The 18,482-nt window shown below is 48.2% G+C and overlaps 1 protein-coding gene across 2 annotated transcripts in view; it reads left to right on the top strand.

The window, feature by feature from the left end:
* Positions 1 to 18,482, top strand: part of C15H12orf75 (chromosome 15 C12orf75 homolog) — a 41,716-nt gene that overhangs the window by 10,960 nt on the left and 12,274 nt on the right. For both annotated transcript variants that reach the window (XM_058673578.1, XM_058673579.1), the window contains exon 2: positions 4,979 to 5,003. In XM_058673578.1, coding sequence (XP_058529561.1) covers positions 4,979 to 5,003 — 25 coding nt within the window. The remainder of the gene's footprint in view (positions 1 to 4,978; positions 5,004 to 18,482) is intronic.

Below are 18,482 nucleotides of genomic sequence, written 5' to 3'. Positions count from 1 at the left end.
TGCAAGTGTCAGGCACCCAGCTTACCCATGTGTTTGTCAACTTGGCTACGAGTTCGAGGCTTCCCTCATGCCCTGTCTGCCTGGTTAGTAATCGACTAGAATGGTGGTCAGTTTCAAGAAGACATTTCACACAGTTGCAAATGGTCCTACAGTGATCCAGGTGACCCAGGCGGGGTGCATTGCACTTCTAGCAAACACAGGAGTTCACCAGCTCACTGTGCTGTGTCATGTTATTAGAAATGATGGTGGAGGTTCATTGACAAGCGTGGTTGATCAAATCATCAGCCCTAATTGGGCAGATATGAAAAGTGCCAGGCTTGGTCAGTCCGACGTTAACTGGGAGCTCAGCAAGTGTCACCCTCTGAGGCTCTGTGACCCTCACCTCTCATTGCATTCTGAGGGTCTCAGGGGGCAGCATGTCAGGAAACAGGTGCAGCGATCAGAGATCTTTGTGCGATCTCATGGCATCGGGTCCAGTTTGAAGGAGGTACAAGTTGAATTTGCTATGCCTTTGCGTGTGACTCAGGGGTAAAGTCATTGGTACTTCCAGAGTCAATGAAAAGGAAATCAGAGTGTGCTGAAATGAGGTGAGATTGTGGACAGCCATCCTTGTGTCACGTACCTTCTCCTCCAGCTGCCTCGAGGAGAAGCTTTTTCCGTATAACCTCACCATTTGCTACTGGGACCACAGGCGATACTTGCACCCACAAACCTTCCCTCTCTTCGTTTTCTAGGTATATGTTTAAGATGATGATTACCGTATCCATGCATGTTTGCATCGGCAATATTGGGAATATTATCTGTATGTTTTCCCATGGTTTGTGTTTCCCTTACAGGGAACGTGTACTCTCCACCCATCTCTGTTTTTCTTAAGGCCTCTTATTGATCCACCAAGGTTGTGTTTAATTGGTAAAGAGCCAGCTGGGCAGAAACGCAGTGGTGGTATTAACAGCAAGCAATGAGCTATCCCCAGGGCCTAGAAAAAAGTAGGTCTGCCACTGTAAGTATTCCTGCAAGAAACGCTAAATCACACAAGGCACAAATAGAATCGAAAGCAAATAGGATTTTTGCCTTTCTCTGAAGAGATCTGGTCAAAGTGTTGTTTTTTGCCTAAATTATTTAGATTAAATAAGTTGAAGGGTTGCAGTGGAAGTAATATTTTTCATTTATCTCTGATCATTTTATGATTTCCTACATTTGTAGGACAAAGAAGTTTATACTTTGCCTTTTATATGCCTGGATACTCTGATAGCCTTGCCCAGGGATTCCAACAATCATGCTTTTTTTTTATTTTTAAAATTGATTTATTTATTTTTTTTAAGATTTATTCATTTTATTACAGCCAGATATACACAGAGGAGGAGAGACAGAGAGGAAGATCTTCCGTCCGATGATTCACTCCCCGAGTGAGCTGCAACGGGCCGATGCGCGCCGATCCGAAGCCGGGAACCTGGAACCTCTTCTGGGTCTCCCACGCGGGTGCAGTGTCCCAATGCATTGGGCCGTCCTCGACTGCTTTCCCAGGCCACAAGCAGGGAGCTGGGTGGGAAGTGGAGCTGCCGGGGTTAGAACCGGCGCCCATATGGGATTCTGGGGCTTTCAAGGCGAGGACTTTAGCTGCTAGGCCACACCACCAGGCCCTTAAAATTGATTTCTTCATTTGCAAGGCAGAAGGGGAGCTAGAGCTTCCATTCACTGGGTCGCTCTCCAAAAGGCCACCCCCGCTGGGGCTGGTCAAGCTAGAGCCAAGAGCCTGGGACTCCATCTGCAGCTCCCCCATGGGGGGCTGGAGCCAAGCACCTTAGGCTTTCCATCGCTTGTTGCTCCCCCAGGTGTGTTAGCAGAGAGCTGGATAGGAAAGAGCGCAGCGGGGACTCTAACCAGCACTCATGTGGGAACTGCTGTGCCACAACAAAAGCCCCACAAATGTTCTTTTCCCTCCTCTGGGAAGTTGTGAGTGGATGAGATTCACGGTGTCCAGACCTTGTTTCTAAGCTTTTCTTGAACCATTACGGTTCCTTATCACTGGCTTTGTGAAGGTGACCCTTGGGCAGCGGAAGTGGGGGAGGGGGACATGTGTGTGGCCTGCTGGGATGTTCCATGGGGCGATTGAGCGCAGCTGGGAGAGGCTGTGGTGATGGAGGGAGTGGCTGGCTTGGTGCAGTCCAGGTGAAGGGGCTGGAGATTGCTCACTGCACAGCACACGGCTGTTTATCAGCTCGTTTCTCATTTGGTCCTCGGCTTTCCTGCCCAGCTGCCCTTATCGGCTCAGGGCGTCCTCACTTATCAGATGCTGCAGTGCAGTGTGGTGTGAGCTAGTGGCTGGCAGACAGCACCTGCCTCCAGCTGCAGGCCCCGAGAGGTGGCCGAGTCCCCGCAGGAGGCTGCACCGGCTTAGATGGGAGGCCTCCTTGCCTAGGTTGGAGTCTCTCCTTCCCCTTGAAACAGCCAAGCTTCTCCCACCTCCAGCCCTCTCTCCCCTGATGGTGGCAAACCCTGAAACAGTTTCCCTCTTTCTCTGTGAAAATCAGAAGAAAAATACCTTCTGTTTAGATGTTCTCCTGGCTTCTCATGCTTGTTCTGACTCAAATGACATGCTTGTTTTCGTGAGTTTATGGTGGCACTAATCACTGGCTTGTTTTGTCTTATGCAAGTACCCTGTTGTTGGCAGTTTCTGTTTTTATTTCCTTTTACTTTATTTTTTTAAAATAATCATTTGGTTTTATCTGAAAGGCAGATTTTACAGAGAGAGAAGGGGGACAGATTTCCCATCCTCTGGTTCACTCCCCAAATGGCTACAATGGCCAGAGCTGAGCTGATCAGAAAGCAAGGAGCCAGCAGCTTCCTCTGGGTGTCCCACATGGGCCTGGGAGTTCAAGGACTTGGGCCATCCTCCACTGCTTTCCCAGGCCATAAGCAGGGAACTAGGTAGGAAGTGGAACAGCCAGGCCACAAACTGGTGCCCATGTGGGATGCTGGTGCTACGGGCAGAGTCTTGGCTAACTATGCCACGACACTGGCCCCAGCTTTTCTGGTTTTAATGTTAGGATTTCTTGTCTTAGTGCTGTTGGATTCCACAGCAGTATTCAGGTGTATGCAAACATTGCACAGTGGTGTGGAAATGTTACTCCTCTTAGAAGAATGGAATCCAGTTTATTACAGAGTTTGGGTTCGTTTAATGCCTTGGAAAAATTGTTTGAGATGCTCTTTATGACTATGTTTTGATTTGTAGTAATATAGATCCTAAATTAATATCACAGCGATCCATTTCTTTTTTTTAAGATTGTTTTAATATTGGAAATTTGGGATAAAGGGGATAGATAAATAAGTAGATCACTATCGATCTTCATCTGCTGGTTCACTTCCCAAATGGCCTTGATAGCCAAGTCTGGGCCAGCCAGGAGCCAGGAGTTCGGTCCGGGTCTCCCATGTCAGTAGCAGGGTTCTACATGCTTGGACAGTATCTGCTGCAATAGCAGGAAGCTAGGCTGGAAGTGGAGTAGCTGGGACTGGATCAAGCACTCCAGTATGGGATGCTGGCCTTGGAAGAGGTAGCTTAGCTCACTGCACCTTGACGCCAGCCCCATGCAGACTGTCTAGTTCTTGCAGTTTCGGCGGTAACTTTTCCTGAGTGTTTATTTACTTTGTGGCATATCTTCCTTTATTTTCACCTCACTGTGTCTTAGGTACAGGCTAATTTGATTTCCAGTTAAGATAGGGAGCTAAGAAGTTAATGATGACGGCTGGTAATTACCAGTTAACATGCTGGTTTTATGTGCTCTTTGTGCTCAAAGTGTTTGTGCAAACCAGCTACTAAAATCTTCACGGTAACCTCTGTGAAAGTGACTGTATTTGTCTTCTTTTGACTCAAAAGGGAAGTGAGGCTTGAAGAAACCGAAGGTCACTCAAATGTGCCGTCAGAACCGGAACCAAGTTCTTTGCCTTCCACAGAAGGTATCGGGTGGAGAAGTGCAGCAGTGAGACCTTGTTGTGGGCGGAGCGTCTGTGAGGAGTGATGGACTTAGGGTCCAAGAAGATGTGCTGGCTTAGGGCGTGGGAGCACAGAGGTTCAGTAACACCAGTGGGAACAACTTTTAAAAATCTTGAAAAAAAATGGATGGGATGAATGCATAAGATTTGAATCTTAAGGTTTGAGTTTTGTAATTTTTTTTGCCCCCTCTTAATTTGTTTTTTGAAATGATTTTTTTAAAGTATTCTCAGGGCCAGCATTGTGGCACACTAGGTTAAGCTGCCTGCAGTGCCAGCCTCCCATTTGAGCGCTGGTTTGAGTCCTGGCTGTTCTGCTTCCCGTCCTGCTCTCTGCTCATGTGCCTGGCAACGCAGCAGAGGATGGCCCAGGGCCTTAGTCCTCTGCTACTCATGTCCAGAACCCTGATCTGGGCCTCTGGGTTCAGCCTGGCTGTTGTGACCGTTCAGAGAGTGAAGATCTGGGTCTCTGGCTCTCCATTATTCTGTCTTTCAAATAGTCTTTTTTTTTTCCCCCTAAAGCCTATATTCTCAATTTGTCTCTTCTAGAATATTAGATGAGAATTTGGCTTTTATTCTTTTTTTTTTTTTTCGGTAGCAGGGGCTGGCACGATGACTCAGTTGGCTAATCCTCAGCCATTAAGACCTAGCATGCCGTATGATTGCCGATTTGTGTCCCTGTGTCCTGGCTGCTCCACTTCCCATCCGGCTCCCTGCTTGTGGCCTGGGAAAGTAGTTGCGAATGGCCCAAGTCCTTGAGATCCTGCACCCATGTGGGAGACACATAGGAAGCTCTTGGCTCCTGGCTCCTTGCTTTGAGTTGACTCAGCTCTGGCTGTTGTGGCCATTTGGGGAATGAACCAGCAGATGGAAGATCTCTCTCTCCTCTCTGTAATTCTGCCTTTCCAATAATAGTAATACTAAAAAAGAATAAAACTTCTCTTGTACCAGTGTTGTATTAATTATTAATACTATTCTCTTTCTTTCCTAGGGCCTGCTGGAGCAGCTAAAGACGTGTAAGTATTTAATATTATGATTTTATAATTTCTCTTTCTGAGGAAGATGCTGTTTTTCAAGGTTTGACCTTTAGAGAACTGTAGATGTGCATAGATGTGATAATCCTCCCTGCGCTTGTGCATGCGTCAGGCTCACTGCTCGGGTTTTAACTGCAGGGCTCCGTGGACCTTGTGGGTCAGCCCGTCAGTCCACCCTGGTGCTTTAACTCGGAATCTCCAGAGAGGGAACATGTTCATTGTGTTTCCATCCTGACTTCCGTGGGAGATTTCTTCCAGTTGAAGGCAAAGGAGGATGGGGAAAGATACACAGGGCTCCTGGGCAGCCAGCTCAAGTCTGAGGTCAGCCAGCAAAGCCAGGCTGGAGGCAAGCGTCTCCCTGCGCGTACAAAGTTGGTAACCAGCTACACGAGGGAATATGTAGGGCTGTCTGTCCTGCATGCTTTGAATGCGTTTCCCAGACAATCAGTGCTGGGAGCTTGATCTCTAGATTCCTTTGTGAATGCTCTTTGAGGCTGAGGCCTTTGGGAGGAGAGCTAGGAGTACAGGAGGTCGTGGGAGGGAGACCCCAGCTGGCAGCACTGTGGGGTGCCCTCTGCCCTCTGTGACTATGTAGCAGCAAAGGTCAGGCTCAGCAGGTGATCTTGTGCTATGCAGTCTGTAGAACCACAAGCCAGGTACTTTTTTTTTTTTTTGTAATCAGGCCTGGTTCAGGTATTTTGTTAGAGTGACAGGAAGTGGATTAAGACACTGCTCACTGTGGACAACCCTGCGCTTGGCTTCAGGCCTCAGGACAGCTAGCGAAGGGTGTGTCTTTCCACCCGAGCGAGGTTTCTGGGGCCCAGGATCCTCTCAGCGCTTTTGGCAGGCCCCTTCTTTGCCTCCTCCTCTCTCTGGTCTGGTCTGGATGGGGGAAAAATGTGGCAAGTGGCTCAGAGTTCAAGGCTGTCTATGGTTACCTGTGAGAGTGGGATCCAGGAGGGGCCGGCTGACAGGACTCCTGGCCACACACACCATAAGATTTGGCAAGCTTGTTACACAGCAGGAAAGAGCGGGGCGCCACCCCACCTCTCTCCATTCAGCTGCAGTGCTGAAAGGGCCGAGCGATTTGGGTGTTCTAGTTGGGGCGTGGAACCCAAACGCTTAGCTGCTACCTGCTGCCTCCTAGGGTATGCGTCAACAGGAAGCTGATTGGAAGCAGAGCTAGGACTGTGTTCCTGGCACTCCCGTGTAAGATATGGGCGCTCCAAGTGGCAGCTTATACCACTGTGCCATAGCAACTGCCCCATTTATATTTTATATTAAAGCTGACTGGCTTCAAGTGGTGTGGAGGGGCATGCTGTGACCAGGATGGGGCAGAGCCAAGGGCTGCAAGTGCTGCTGGGGACCCCCCAGTGGGGCCGCGTGGGTGGCTCTCAGAGTTCCGTGCTGGCCTCCTGCTCGCCCTTCCTTCCTCCTGTCTTCCTGTCTCCCTCAGCCTGGAGCGGCCTCTCCTCCAGCTCTCTGTACTGCTGTGTCATTCTTTGCGTTCCGCATTTCCATTCCTATTGAATGTCTTTCTTGAGATTTTGCAGCGTCGGGCCTGGCTCATGACACACATCATATCACGCTCCTCGGTGGTTGATTCTGTGCTTGTCTTCTCCCATGGGAGTCGAGGCAGGAGCACTGTCTTCCCTCTCGTATGCTCTAGGGTCATTAGTACGCTCAAAATGCACCATTTCTTAAAATTTTTTTAAAGATTTTATTTTCATTACAAAGTCAGATATACAGAGAGGAGGAGAGACAGAGAGGAAGATCTTCCATCCGATGATTCACTCCCCAAGTGAGCCGCAATGGCCGGTGCTGCGCCGATCTGAAGCTGGGAACCAGGAACTTCTTCCAGGTCTCCCACGCGGGTGCAGGGTCCCAAAGCTTTGGGCCATCCTCGACTGCTTTCCCAGGCCATAAGCAGGGAGCTGGATGGGAAGTGGAGCTGACAGGACTAGAACCGGGGCCCATATGGGATCCTGGTGTGTTCAAGGCGAGAACTTTAGCCGCTAGGCCATGGTGCCGGGCCCAAAATGCACCATTTATTAAGTAGTTGTTGAATGAATTACATTTTTTTCCCTTCAAGGAAGAAGTGATTTCATAGCTTCCCCTTTTCTTTTTGAGGTCTGGAAACTTCTAATGAAATTAAGTGATGATTTTTTGTCAATTGAGCTGGATGTTCCAGAGTGTAAAATGCCATCTGATTAACTTTTTAAAAATCCTGGATTCTTCAGATTAAGTTTTCTATGACTGTGCCTCATTGTACATCCCATAATTAGAAGGTATAATTTTATTAAATAAATGACCCTTTACAAAGTAAATGCAGTAATTGTGGATTGGGGAAAATGAAATGACATTGTTTTTGTATGAAAGGCATATTCAAATGCATTCTAGTTTTTGAAGTAAAAAGTGAAGCTTGATACATCTTGACTGTGACATTGGCAATGCTGTGGATGAACAGGGAGCTGAAAAGATGATTTAAATTTGTTGTTCTGAAGTTAGGAAAATTTTAAAATTTTGAACATATGGATCTCAAGCCATAAAGAGTAAATGGTCAAATAACATAATGGGCAGAGAAGAACGAATGGGGCAGCCAGGAGGCTGTGCAGGTCACGTAAAAGCCTTTTGAAGAATTACAAACATTTTTGTAAATCAGAAATGTGTGTGTGTATCAGTTTTCTAAGGAAGGGCTGCATTGTTTTTAACTCTTTTTCCGTTTTCGTACTTATTTGTCCATTTTTTGATAGGCAAGAAGCCAGTAGTATATGAGCATAACAATGAATAAAATGAGATCTCTGTCATTATTAACATCACCATCTACTGGAGGCAAAAATGCCATATGAAAAGCCCTCTTTATTGATATAATCACAAGGCAGTGCTGGTGTGGGTCTTGAAATGAGCAAAAGTGCATGCAGATGCCGGGAGGAAAGGTGAGGGGAGGGAAGGCATCGCGAGGCACTGGAGATCACACGCGGGCAGGCACGAGGGAGCGGCCAGGGCTTCCGGGGCCAGCCAGGGGCGGCTTGCACTGGAGCCCGTGGTGCAAGCTGAGCGTCTGGGAAGGATGACGTTGATGGGCAGGGCATGGCTTGTGAGTGACCTTTGATGCTAGGCTCATAGTTGGGCTTGATATGGTGTGCATTCAAGAGCCATTAGAGATTTTTAAGGTAGCAGAATTAAATTACGATGTTTGCATTACAGAGCGACAGGGCAAGGTGCAGGCACAGAGAAATAACGGGCAGGAGGCCCAGCATGGGGGCCATGTGAGGGTCGGATAGCACACAGTTGCCATGGGGAAGAAGTTGTGCCCAAGGTGTGTGGAAACAGAGTGGATGATATTTGTTGGCTGCTCAGTTGGAGTAGCAAGCGAAAGATGTGAGCGTGACGGTGAGGTTTCCAGTCTCAGCCGGGGGAAGGCTAGAGGGCTGAGGGAGGCCGAGCACCATCAGGTGCGGTGTGATGGCCACGCTGGTCACCTGAGGGACTGTGGCCTCCTGTGACTGGGACAAAGGGAACAGCAAGCAGGGAACAAAGATGTGCAGTTTTACTTCCTGGGTATTCACCAGTCAGGGCTGGGAACCATGTTGGTAGCACAAAGAGAAAGTGTATTTGGAAAATAAGTGCTTCTATTATGAAATACTGTGAGAACTGACAAGTGCAGAAAACTATCTTAAGAGAAAACCAGCTATAATTCTGCCTGGAGATAACCGGTACACACTGTTTTCTTCCAGATTGTTGTATTGTTGGTAACCATGTGTGCGTGTGGACGGTTTTGTCTATGGAAGTGTGTTTTTATGTTTCTGTTTATCTTTCCCGTGAAGAGAGCATGGATCTGCTGTGGCAACATGTTTCTCAGGTTTTATTCCTAGTCCTTGCTGTCCCAGGGCTAAAAATTCTAAGTAGAGATAGGTGTATAGGTGGCAGCGGGATCTGTTTAAAGTGGGAGAGTGAATGGACACTCACGTGGGAGTGCCCGTCAGCACTGGGCCAGGGAGTTGCCTGGGAGGAGAGAGTGTGGGAGGAGGTGCGGGAGGCCAAAGGGCTGCTCCTGTGTGTAACAGGTGTGTCTGTGGGATGCTTGTGGTCCCTAACTGAATATGCAGATCCATGCAGTTGGGCAGGGTTGAGTAGAGTGAGGCACAAACCTCAGGACATTTCCTGGTTCCTCTGTGTGGAGTTCAGCTTCCCTGTGGCCATGCTGGTATTGTCTCTTCCCTGGTTCCAGATGTGACACAGGTGCATCGTGGGAAAGCAAGTGTACGAGGTTGACAGGCAAGGATCAGGACTAGAGGCAGACATCGTGGAAACATCTGCCAGCTCTTCCGTGGCTGCCTAGTGTCGCTGCCGATTCCCTCATGTTAGATGCACTCATTGGTTAATGAGGAAGAGTAAGAGAAGCTAGGGGGCAGTTTGGGGAGGGGACTGGGATGACGAGGAAGGATAATGTACACATGTAGATCCTACAACAGGCTTGAGGGATTATGACGTAACAGGCTAGCCCTAGATACATAGAAGCATGGGCTGTTGGTGCAAAACATTTTGAAATTCACACACAGTTTTTTTGAGTGTGGTGGTAACACGTATGTTCTGTGAGCTTATTAAAGACATCCTATATGTATGAGTTATACGATTTTTTTGTGCCGAACAAAATTTATCTTTTAAATTGTGATCGAACAATTTAAATTGTACATTCAACTTGTGGATGTAGCCTTGTAAGATTTTAGCCAGATGTGAGCCTGTGTTTTCCTCAAGTTCTTCTGTCTCTTTATTTATTTATTTATTTTTTACAGATTTACTTATTTTTATTGGAAAGTCAGATATACAGAGAGGAGGAGAGACAGAGAGGAAGATCTTCTGTCTGCTGATTCACTCCCCCAAGTGGCTGGCATGACTGGAGCTGAGCCAATCCAAAGCCAGGAGCCCGGATCCTCTTCTGGGTCTCTCACATGGGGGCTAGGTCCCAAGGCTTTGGGCCATCTTTGACTGCCTTCCCAGGCCACAAACAGAGAGCTGTATGGGAAGTTGAACAGCCGGGATTAGAACCGGCCCTCCTGGGATCCCGGAAGCGCAAGGCGAGGGCTTTAGCTGCTAGGCTACTGCACTGGGCCCTCTTCTGTCTCTTTAAATCACACTGCAACAACACCCAGAGCCAAACAAGTGAATGCAAAGTGATGACAACTGGCTGCTTTTACAAACTCGTAGAAACGAACCATGCGTTCATTTTATTTCAGTGAATTATCTTAGCTATTTGGCATGGAAAGGCTGCGTTGGGATATTTTTGGGTGAAAATGGCAGAAACCCAGCTTCAACTGGTCTAAACAAACAAAGAGGAATTTATTGGCCGGTGTGATGGAAAAGCTCCAGGGGTTTGGCTTGGGCACTGCAGGGTGCAGGTGGCCCCAGGACAGAGAGAACCCTCTCCCCGTCTGCTTGCCTGTTTTGGGACTGGTCTGAAGGTAGCCTTCTCTAAGGGTGTTTGAGATGGACAGTTGGTATCTTATGAATTCCTTTGGAAAAACAGCTTCTCTTACCCTGAGGTTTTGAAACTAAACCGCCCAGACAGTGCCTTATACACTGATGTTAGTTGGTCCCATATCCGGATCTCCTTAGCTTAAACACATGAAACTGGGCAAGAAGTGCATTTTAGAGACAGTAGGAGATGCAGAGATAACATATGGGATCCTGGCCTGTGCAGGGTGAGGATTTAGCTGCTGGGTCATTGTGCTGGGCCCACTTGAGCTTAATCATGCCAAAAAACATGATCATGCCGAGAAATAGCCAGCCAGACCAAGACAAGCTGGTCAGGTGAGGAGTGATCTCCCCGCCTGTGGGCCTCCAACAGCACAAGCTGGAACAGAAGGAATGCACTGTCATGCAAGCCTCGGGGTTCCAGAGGCTCCCCACATCCCTTCGTCATCATGTCAGCTCACGGAGCCTCTTCAGAAATCTGGGAGCACCCTCCTTCAGGGAGGTGGTAGGCTCACAGGTCTGCTACCCTCCTTCTCTGTTGGCGGATTAAGCTTTCCTAGTCTTTACTCTCAAACCGTCTCCTCATTTGATTTGAGGTCAAGGACCTAGGTTTTCGGTGACAGTTTGATCCGAGGTCCTTGAGCTAGGCTGTCACCAGCCCGTGGGGGGCTTGCACCTGCCTGTGTCAGTGAAGGTGCCAGAAGAACGTGGGGCTGTCTTTGACAGGTGTGGTTGGAGCTGACTTGTGTCCTAAGCCCCACCCAGCCATGTGGCCAATGAGAAGGGATAGAGATGGTTCCTTCAGGACAAACTAGGTTTTTATTGACAAAATGGGGGCGGTGGGCTGAGGACAGCTGTACATGTATAGGCAGATGCAAAGTTTCCTCTCCAGTGTGGGTACCCTTACAAACAGAATCTTGTGATTGAAAGTTTAAGCAGTGCTTATAAGAGAATTACAAATACATTTCAAACAGAAATGATATAATTTGGCTCAGATTAAATGTTTGCTATTGGAAATAAAAAAAGGTACAGCCACTTGGCTGCAACAAGGTCGTTTGAATACTTTTTCCCCTTAACACTTATGAATTGATAAATGTATTTTAAAAAGCTTTTTATTTATTTTGGAAAGGCGGAGTTTTACAGAAAGAAGGAGGGACAGAGTGAAAGATCTTCCTTCTGCTGGTTCACTCCCCAAGTGGCGTCAGAGGCCAGAGCCAAACCGATCCAGAAGCTAGGAGCTTCTTCTGGGTCTCCCACATGAAGTGGGGAGGAAGTGGAGCCCTGGGAATGAGCTGGCTCCCACACAGGATCCCGGCACTTGTAGGGGGAGGACTTAGCCAGTTGAGCCATTGGGCTGGGCCTGAATTGATCGTTTCATTACAAACCAGCTTCATGGTCAGACAAGGTACCAACTATGGAGAAAATGATCTGGGAGTAAATTATCAAAATATACTGGCCATCTGTCTTTTAAAAAAATGAGATTACTATTCTGTAATCCTGAGTTTCCTTGGATCCTTAGGAATTTCCTACATGTGATATGCTCGTGTCAGCTGAACCCTTCCATCCTGGGAGTTGAAAACCTGAGTGTGTTTGATGGATGGGCTTTGCCTGGGTAGGAGGAGGCAGGGCTGTCTTGTGAGGGCGATGACAGGGTGGGATGAAGAGGTCCTATTGAAAAAAAACCACCTGTATTTCAGAGGTAGGAACCTGTGTTTGAAATTCTCTCCACTGTTTAATACCCAGCCTCTGTCCCACATTTGGGTGCCTGGTCCCACATTTGGGTGCCTGGATCCAGTTCCCGGATCTGGCTGCTGACTCCAGCTTTCTTGTGAAAATTATTTCAGTGATGGCTGAAGTAATTGGGATGCTACCATTCACACAGGAGACCTGGGTAGAGTCCCGTCTGGCCCAGCTCCTGCTGTTAGGAGAATTTGAGGAGTGAATTGCAGATGGGAGCTCTGTATTTCACTCAAATTGAAAACAAAACTGAACAGGAATCACCGGGATAATTAACTGTCTGGGCTGTCCTCTTCACCATCACCATCATTATCATTGTCATTATCCTTATGTTCAAGCTAACCCTTTTGGGGACTCTGCGCAAGACACCGCATTCAGCATTTTGTGTTCATTCTCTCCCTCATACCTGACAACCCGGCAGAGAGAACAGTGCTGCTTTACTGTCCAGATGGAAGAGCTTGCGGGGCGTGGAGGGGTTGAGTAACTGCACAGACGTTCCAAGGGGTTTTAGATGGAGCATGTTCACTACTCCAGGAAATTGCTTGGCTTCATGCTTGCTGGCCAGATGAATGGTACCTGTAATTATTAGATGGTTTAAGAATTGTTGGGTCTGGTGCCATGGCATAGTGGGTTAAACCATTGTCTGCGATGTTGGCATCCCTTGTGAGTACCAGTTTGTGCCCTGGCTGATCCCTTTCTAATCCAACTCTTTGCTAATGTGCCTGGGAAAGCCATAGAACGCAGGCTGGTTCTTGGGCCCCTGCATCCATGTGGGAGACCCAAAAGAAGCTCCTGGCTCCTGACTTCTGTCTGGCCCAGCCCTAGTATTGTGGCCATTTGAGGAGTGAGAGATCGGTCCCTTTCTCTCTCTGTAACTCTGCCTTTCAAATGAATAGATGCATCCTGTTTGTTTGTTTGTTTGTTTGTTTAAAGGGAGTTGAAAAGATTTGGCAGAGCCTGCCTCAGGAATACCTGAATACCCAATGCATCCAGGGCCTTGCTGTGGTGAGGAAGGATTCATTCCCATTTTGTGGCAATCCTTCACTCCCATTGGTAGCCATGAGAGAGTGGGGTGGGAAGAATAGGCAGCAGGGTAGAAGAAATGGAGGTGATGACAGCATGGAGAGACGGCTCCTTGGTGGTGGAGAAGGTTGGAAGGAAGATATGTGTGTCCCCCCTCCCTAGGGTGTAGGATTTTCTATGCTGAAATGTCAGGGGTGAAATGATTTTAGCAGTCAAGTTCCGTGGAACAGCCTTGGGCATGCTTTGCCAGAGTGGCACTGGGACAGGGCCAGGACAAAGCTGGGAGTTGAGAGTCACAGACTCAATGCAAATCACACATGGGGGTGGCAGGACCCCAATTGCTTGTGCCATCGCTGCTGCCTTCTGGGGTCTAGACCAGCAGGAAGGGGTGTCAGGAGCCAGCACTGGGGATTGAACCCATGTACTCAGGTATGAGACACAGGTGCCCTTTTTGCTGGACTCGATGTCTGTGCCCCAGAGGGGAGGACTGTGAGTAAAAATGAAGTGGGTGCTGTCAGGAGGAGCTCTCTCGGGGGAATGTGCAGCATGCTGACTCCTTTGTCTGCAGATACTGGGATACGCTGAGAATGGTTTTTAAAGATTCATTTATTTATCTGAAAGGCTGAGTTGCAGAGAGAAGCTCTGCTTCGCCTCTGCCTGGTCCAGACTCACTCAAACACTTGAAAGGCAGCCATACTGTTGCTTTTTCTCCTCCTCCTCCTTCAGATGGGTTTATTTATTTGAAGACAGAGTTACAGAGAGAGAGAGAAGCAGATCTTCCATGTACTAGTTTACTTCCCAAAAGGCCATGATGACCAGGGTTGGGCCAGGAACTTCTGGGTCTCCCACAGGGTGCAGGGGTCCAAGCCCTTGGGGCCATCCTCCGCAGCTTTCTCAGACACATGAGCAGGAAGCTGGATCTGAAGTAGAACAGCTGGGACTTGAACGGGCACCCAGAGGGGATGCTGGTGCTGCAGGCCGTGGCTTTACGTGCTATACCACTGCGCTGACCCCTATGCTGAGCATTTTAGGGTTTGTGAAAAGCAGTAGCATCAGGGAAAGAAAAGTGTTTTTTTTTTTTTTGTTGTTGTTGTTGTTGTTGTTGTTGTTTAAACCTGTTTCGATTTTTTAAAAGTTTATTTTCATCTACCTGAAAGGCAGAATGAGAGAGAGATATCTTTCATTTGCTGGCTGGTGACTTGTACACCAAATGTCCACAACAGCCAGGCTGGGCCAGGTCAAAGCCTGGAGCCTAGGTCCGGCTGAGTCCTCACATGGGTGGCAGGTGCCCAAGCGTCCCAGGATGCAGGAAGCTGGATATGTAGCAGCACACTCATGTGGGACCCTGGTGTCCCAAGCAGTGACTGAACTTACTGGACACCTGCCCCAAGGTTTTTTAACATGAGGAGATGGTGAGAGTGTTGCTGCCTTCCTTGCGGCAAATGACATGGGCACAGCAAGCCGTGCTGAGCTAATCCCGGAGCCGTGTGTCCCTTAGGAGAGCAAAGGGAGTGTGTGGGAACTTTTGGTTCACAGTCTCCACCTGAGGAGAAACCGAAGCCGTCGTTGTGACATGAGCACTACTCACCCATGAACATGTTTTGGATGAGAAAAAGGGACATTGGCCAAAGAAGTCAAACAAGGAGGGACACTGTGAGAGAACTGTCTGAAGAAGATGTGAAATGATGAAGAAACGCACGGGGTTAAACACAGGCCAAAATGATGCATGGTAGAATGTTACTTTTCTCAGAAATCATCCGCCAGGAGGAGCAGGTGCCACCCTAAAAAGAGATTATAGGAGGCAGCCTTGGTGTAGTGGGTAAAGCCACCACTGTAATGCCGGCATCTTGCTTTTGTATTGGTTTGGATCCTGGCTGCTCTATTTTCAATCTAGCTCCCTGCAAATGGCCTGAAAAGCAGCAGAGGCTGGCGTAAGTATCTGGACCTCTCCCATCCATGTGAGAGACCCAGATGAAGCTTCTGCCTTTGGTCTGGATCAGCCCTGACCATTGTAACCTCTTGGAGGAGTGAACCATTGGATGGAGGTTCTCTTTCTCTCTCTCTTTGTAACTCTGACTTTCAAATAAATAGGTAAATCTTAATAAAAAGCATATTATAAAGAATGGAATGACTCCACTTCCACCTGGAGCATTGTAGTGTAGATGGAGGAAGACATTTTTACTGGATAAATGTGCTGTGGAAGATGGCCACAAGCAGTGCCGGACCCCGTCACTTGGAGCCATGTGCGTGTGCATGCTCTCTGGGGATTTTCATGTGACATCTGACATGTTTACAAGGCACAGGGAGCGCCGTCTCTTTATTGGCCCTCCAAATATGGAGAAAGAAAAGATGATAGGCTGCTCCTTGTTTCTTGGATCAGCTGTAATAAGAATAGCTCTATATTTAGAACATTTTTTTTTTCTGGATGAAAAAGTAGGAATACGTGCCTTCCTTGCTATGTAGCTATGTCTGCGCTTCGGGAAGGTGAAGGGAAGTATGATCTTTTTGACTTCTCAGGCAAGTTACGGCCGGGATGGGTCAAGAGATGCTAATTGCAGTGGTTGGCTGCTTGTCAGTATTTGTCATCCTGTGTTTGTCCTTGTCACGATTCGTTATTTCACCTTTGGAACTTTTAGATTGCTCAAGAAAACAAGTAAATGGTGTGATAATATTTTGCCTGTCATTTCTCATAGAGGAAGAACGAAAGTAGTGGCTAACTTGGAAGAGTTTCTGTTACTGGGAGTGGTACCGATGACAGGAACATCAAAGAGCCAGCTGTTGCTTGCAGATACCTGGTTGTAACTAGCACTGCTGTGTGAATGAAGAAGCACACACAGGTGTGGGAAAAGCACCCTGACCCCCTCCCCCAAAGAGCACCCTAATCCCCTCCTCCAAGGAGCACCCAGCCGCCCCAAGGAGAACCCTGCCCCCTCAAGGAGAACCCTGCGCTCCAGACTTGGTGCACTTGGGTGGCAGCCCTGCTTATGGAGCCCTGACTACAAGAAGCTCAGAGCTGAATCACAATTGAAGAGAAATTCAGTCTCTTGGGTCCACTTAGGACAAGGCTACAAAGTTAACATGAAGCAGAGAGGCGCATTACCCAGGGAAGAGGCTGGATCCATATCCATCATCTGACAAGGGTGAGAAAGGCCCCCTGCAGCTCTTAGCCAGTTCCCAGGAAGGGACTGCAAGTGGAATTCATGGGCACTCTGCAATCAAGGAGACCAGCCGCTGTCTGTCAGTGACTTAAGTTGTAAGTGGTGTCTTTGGGGGCCAGCGGTGTGGCTCAGCGAGCTTAGCTTTTAGCTTCCATGCTGTTATCTCATGTCAGAGCACCAGTTCTGAGCCTTGGTTGCTCTGCTTTCCAGCCAGCTCTCTGCTGGTGTGCCTGGAGAGGCAGCAGAGGATGGTCTGAGTGTTGCTTTTGGTCCCTGCTCCCATGGGAGAGCCAGAGGGAGCTCTAGGTTCATGGCTTTGACCCGGGCCAGCGCTGGCCTGTGTAGCCACTTGTGCAGTGAACCAGGAGACAGAAGACTTCTCTCTTTCCTTCTCTCTCTCAACTTTCAAATAAATAAATCGTTAAGAGGGGCGTTGTTTCTAGTCAGTGGCAGTCTCCTGGCCTGCCAGGTGTTGGGCCTGCTTTGGCGAGATCAGTGACAAACGGTATGTTATTCGACAAGCGTGTGTCAGATGAGCTGGTTCACTGGGAATTTCTCTTCAGTAATCCCCAAAGATGTTGAAAGTGGGGAGAATATAATCTACTTTCAGTCAACTTGTTTCTTCAGACATTTTTTTCAAGATTTATGTTATTTTTATTGGAAAGTCAGATATACAGAGAAGAGAGACAGGAAGATCTTCCCTCCAATGGTTCACTCCCCAAGTGACCAAAATGACCGTGCTATGCCGATCCGAAGCCAGGAGCCAGGAACTTCCTCCAGGTCTCCCACACAGGTGCAGGGTCCCAAGGCTTTGGGCTGTTCTTGACTGCGTTTCCCAGGCCACAAGCAGGGAACTGGACAGTAAGTGGAGTTTCTGGGTTTAGAACCAGTGCCTGAATGGGATCCCAGTGTGTTCAAGGTGAGGACTTTAGCTGCTAGGCTACCGCGTTGGGCTCTCTGCAGATATGTTTAGGATGTATTGAGCTGAAGTCTGGATGGAGCCCTGTAGGCCCAGATCTTAGATGGCTTTCACCTTGATATTCTGCCTTTCTTGAACATCTGTTATTTGATAAAAGAAGCTAGCTCTTTGCTGACAAAGAGATCCACTTTTAATTAAATATCCAGTATAGTTTTTTAAGAGCTAGACCAAATTGGTTGCTAATGAATGTTCCGCAGTCCATAAGGAATGTATTGAAGCTCTAAAGGTGTGGTTCTGTTTCAAAAGTACTTACTCTTGGGCCTGGCAGCGTGGCCTAGAGGCTAAGGTCCTTGCCTTGAACGCCCCGGGATCCCATATGGGGCCCGGTTCTAATCCCGGCAGCTTCACTTCCCATCCAGCTCCCTGCTTGTGGCCTGGAAAAGCAGTCGAGGACGGCCCAAAGCCTTGGGACCCTGCACCTGCGTGGGAGACCCGGAAGAGGTTCCAGGCTCCCGGCTTCGGATTGGTGCAGCACCGGCCCGTTGCGGCTCACTTGGGGAGTGAAACATTGGATGGAAGATCTTCCTCTCTGTCTCTCCTCCTCTCTGTATGTCTGACTTTGTAATAAAATAAATAAATCTTTAAAAAAAAAAGTGCTTACTCTTCCATTTCTTCAATAGCCATGTCACTTTCCAGAATTTTCTTATTTTAGGTGTAGGACCAGAAGTAAACCATTGTTTAGAGGCCAGAGAAAGCATTTGAGAAATGAGATTTTATGCACGATTTCACTGGAAAAAGACAAATTTATCATCCAAGTTTGTTCTGTAGGATGGCAGGCACACATGCAACTAACAGACAGCCATTTCTCAGTAAGATGAATGTAAACTCACTTGAATATGGCTCATGCCTCACATGGCTGCAATGTTCAGGACTGGTCCAGGATGAAGCCAGGAGCCTGGAGCTCCCCATCCAAGTCTGCCGCAGGAGTGGGTAATGTCCAGGTAGTTGTAGTCTGCTGCTCTTCCCAGGTGAATCAGCAGGGAGCTGAATCAGAAGTCGGGCAGCCGGCGCTCGAGCCTGCACTGTTAGAGGATGCTGTGTCCCCCGCAGCGGCTTAGCGTGCCATGCCAGGAGGTGGGACCTCCCACT

The sequence above is a fragment of the Ochotona princeps genome, chromosome 15, assembly GCF_030435755.1.
Source record: "Ochotona princeps isolate mOchPri1 chromosome 15, mOchPri1.hap1, whole genome shotgun sequence".
Taxonomy (NCBI): domain Eukaryota; kingdom Metazoa; phylum Chordata; class Mammalia; order Lagomorpha; family Ochotonidae; genus Ochotona; species Ochotona princeps.
This window is presented reverse-complemented; position numbering and strand designations above follow the sequence as displayed.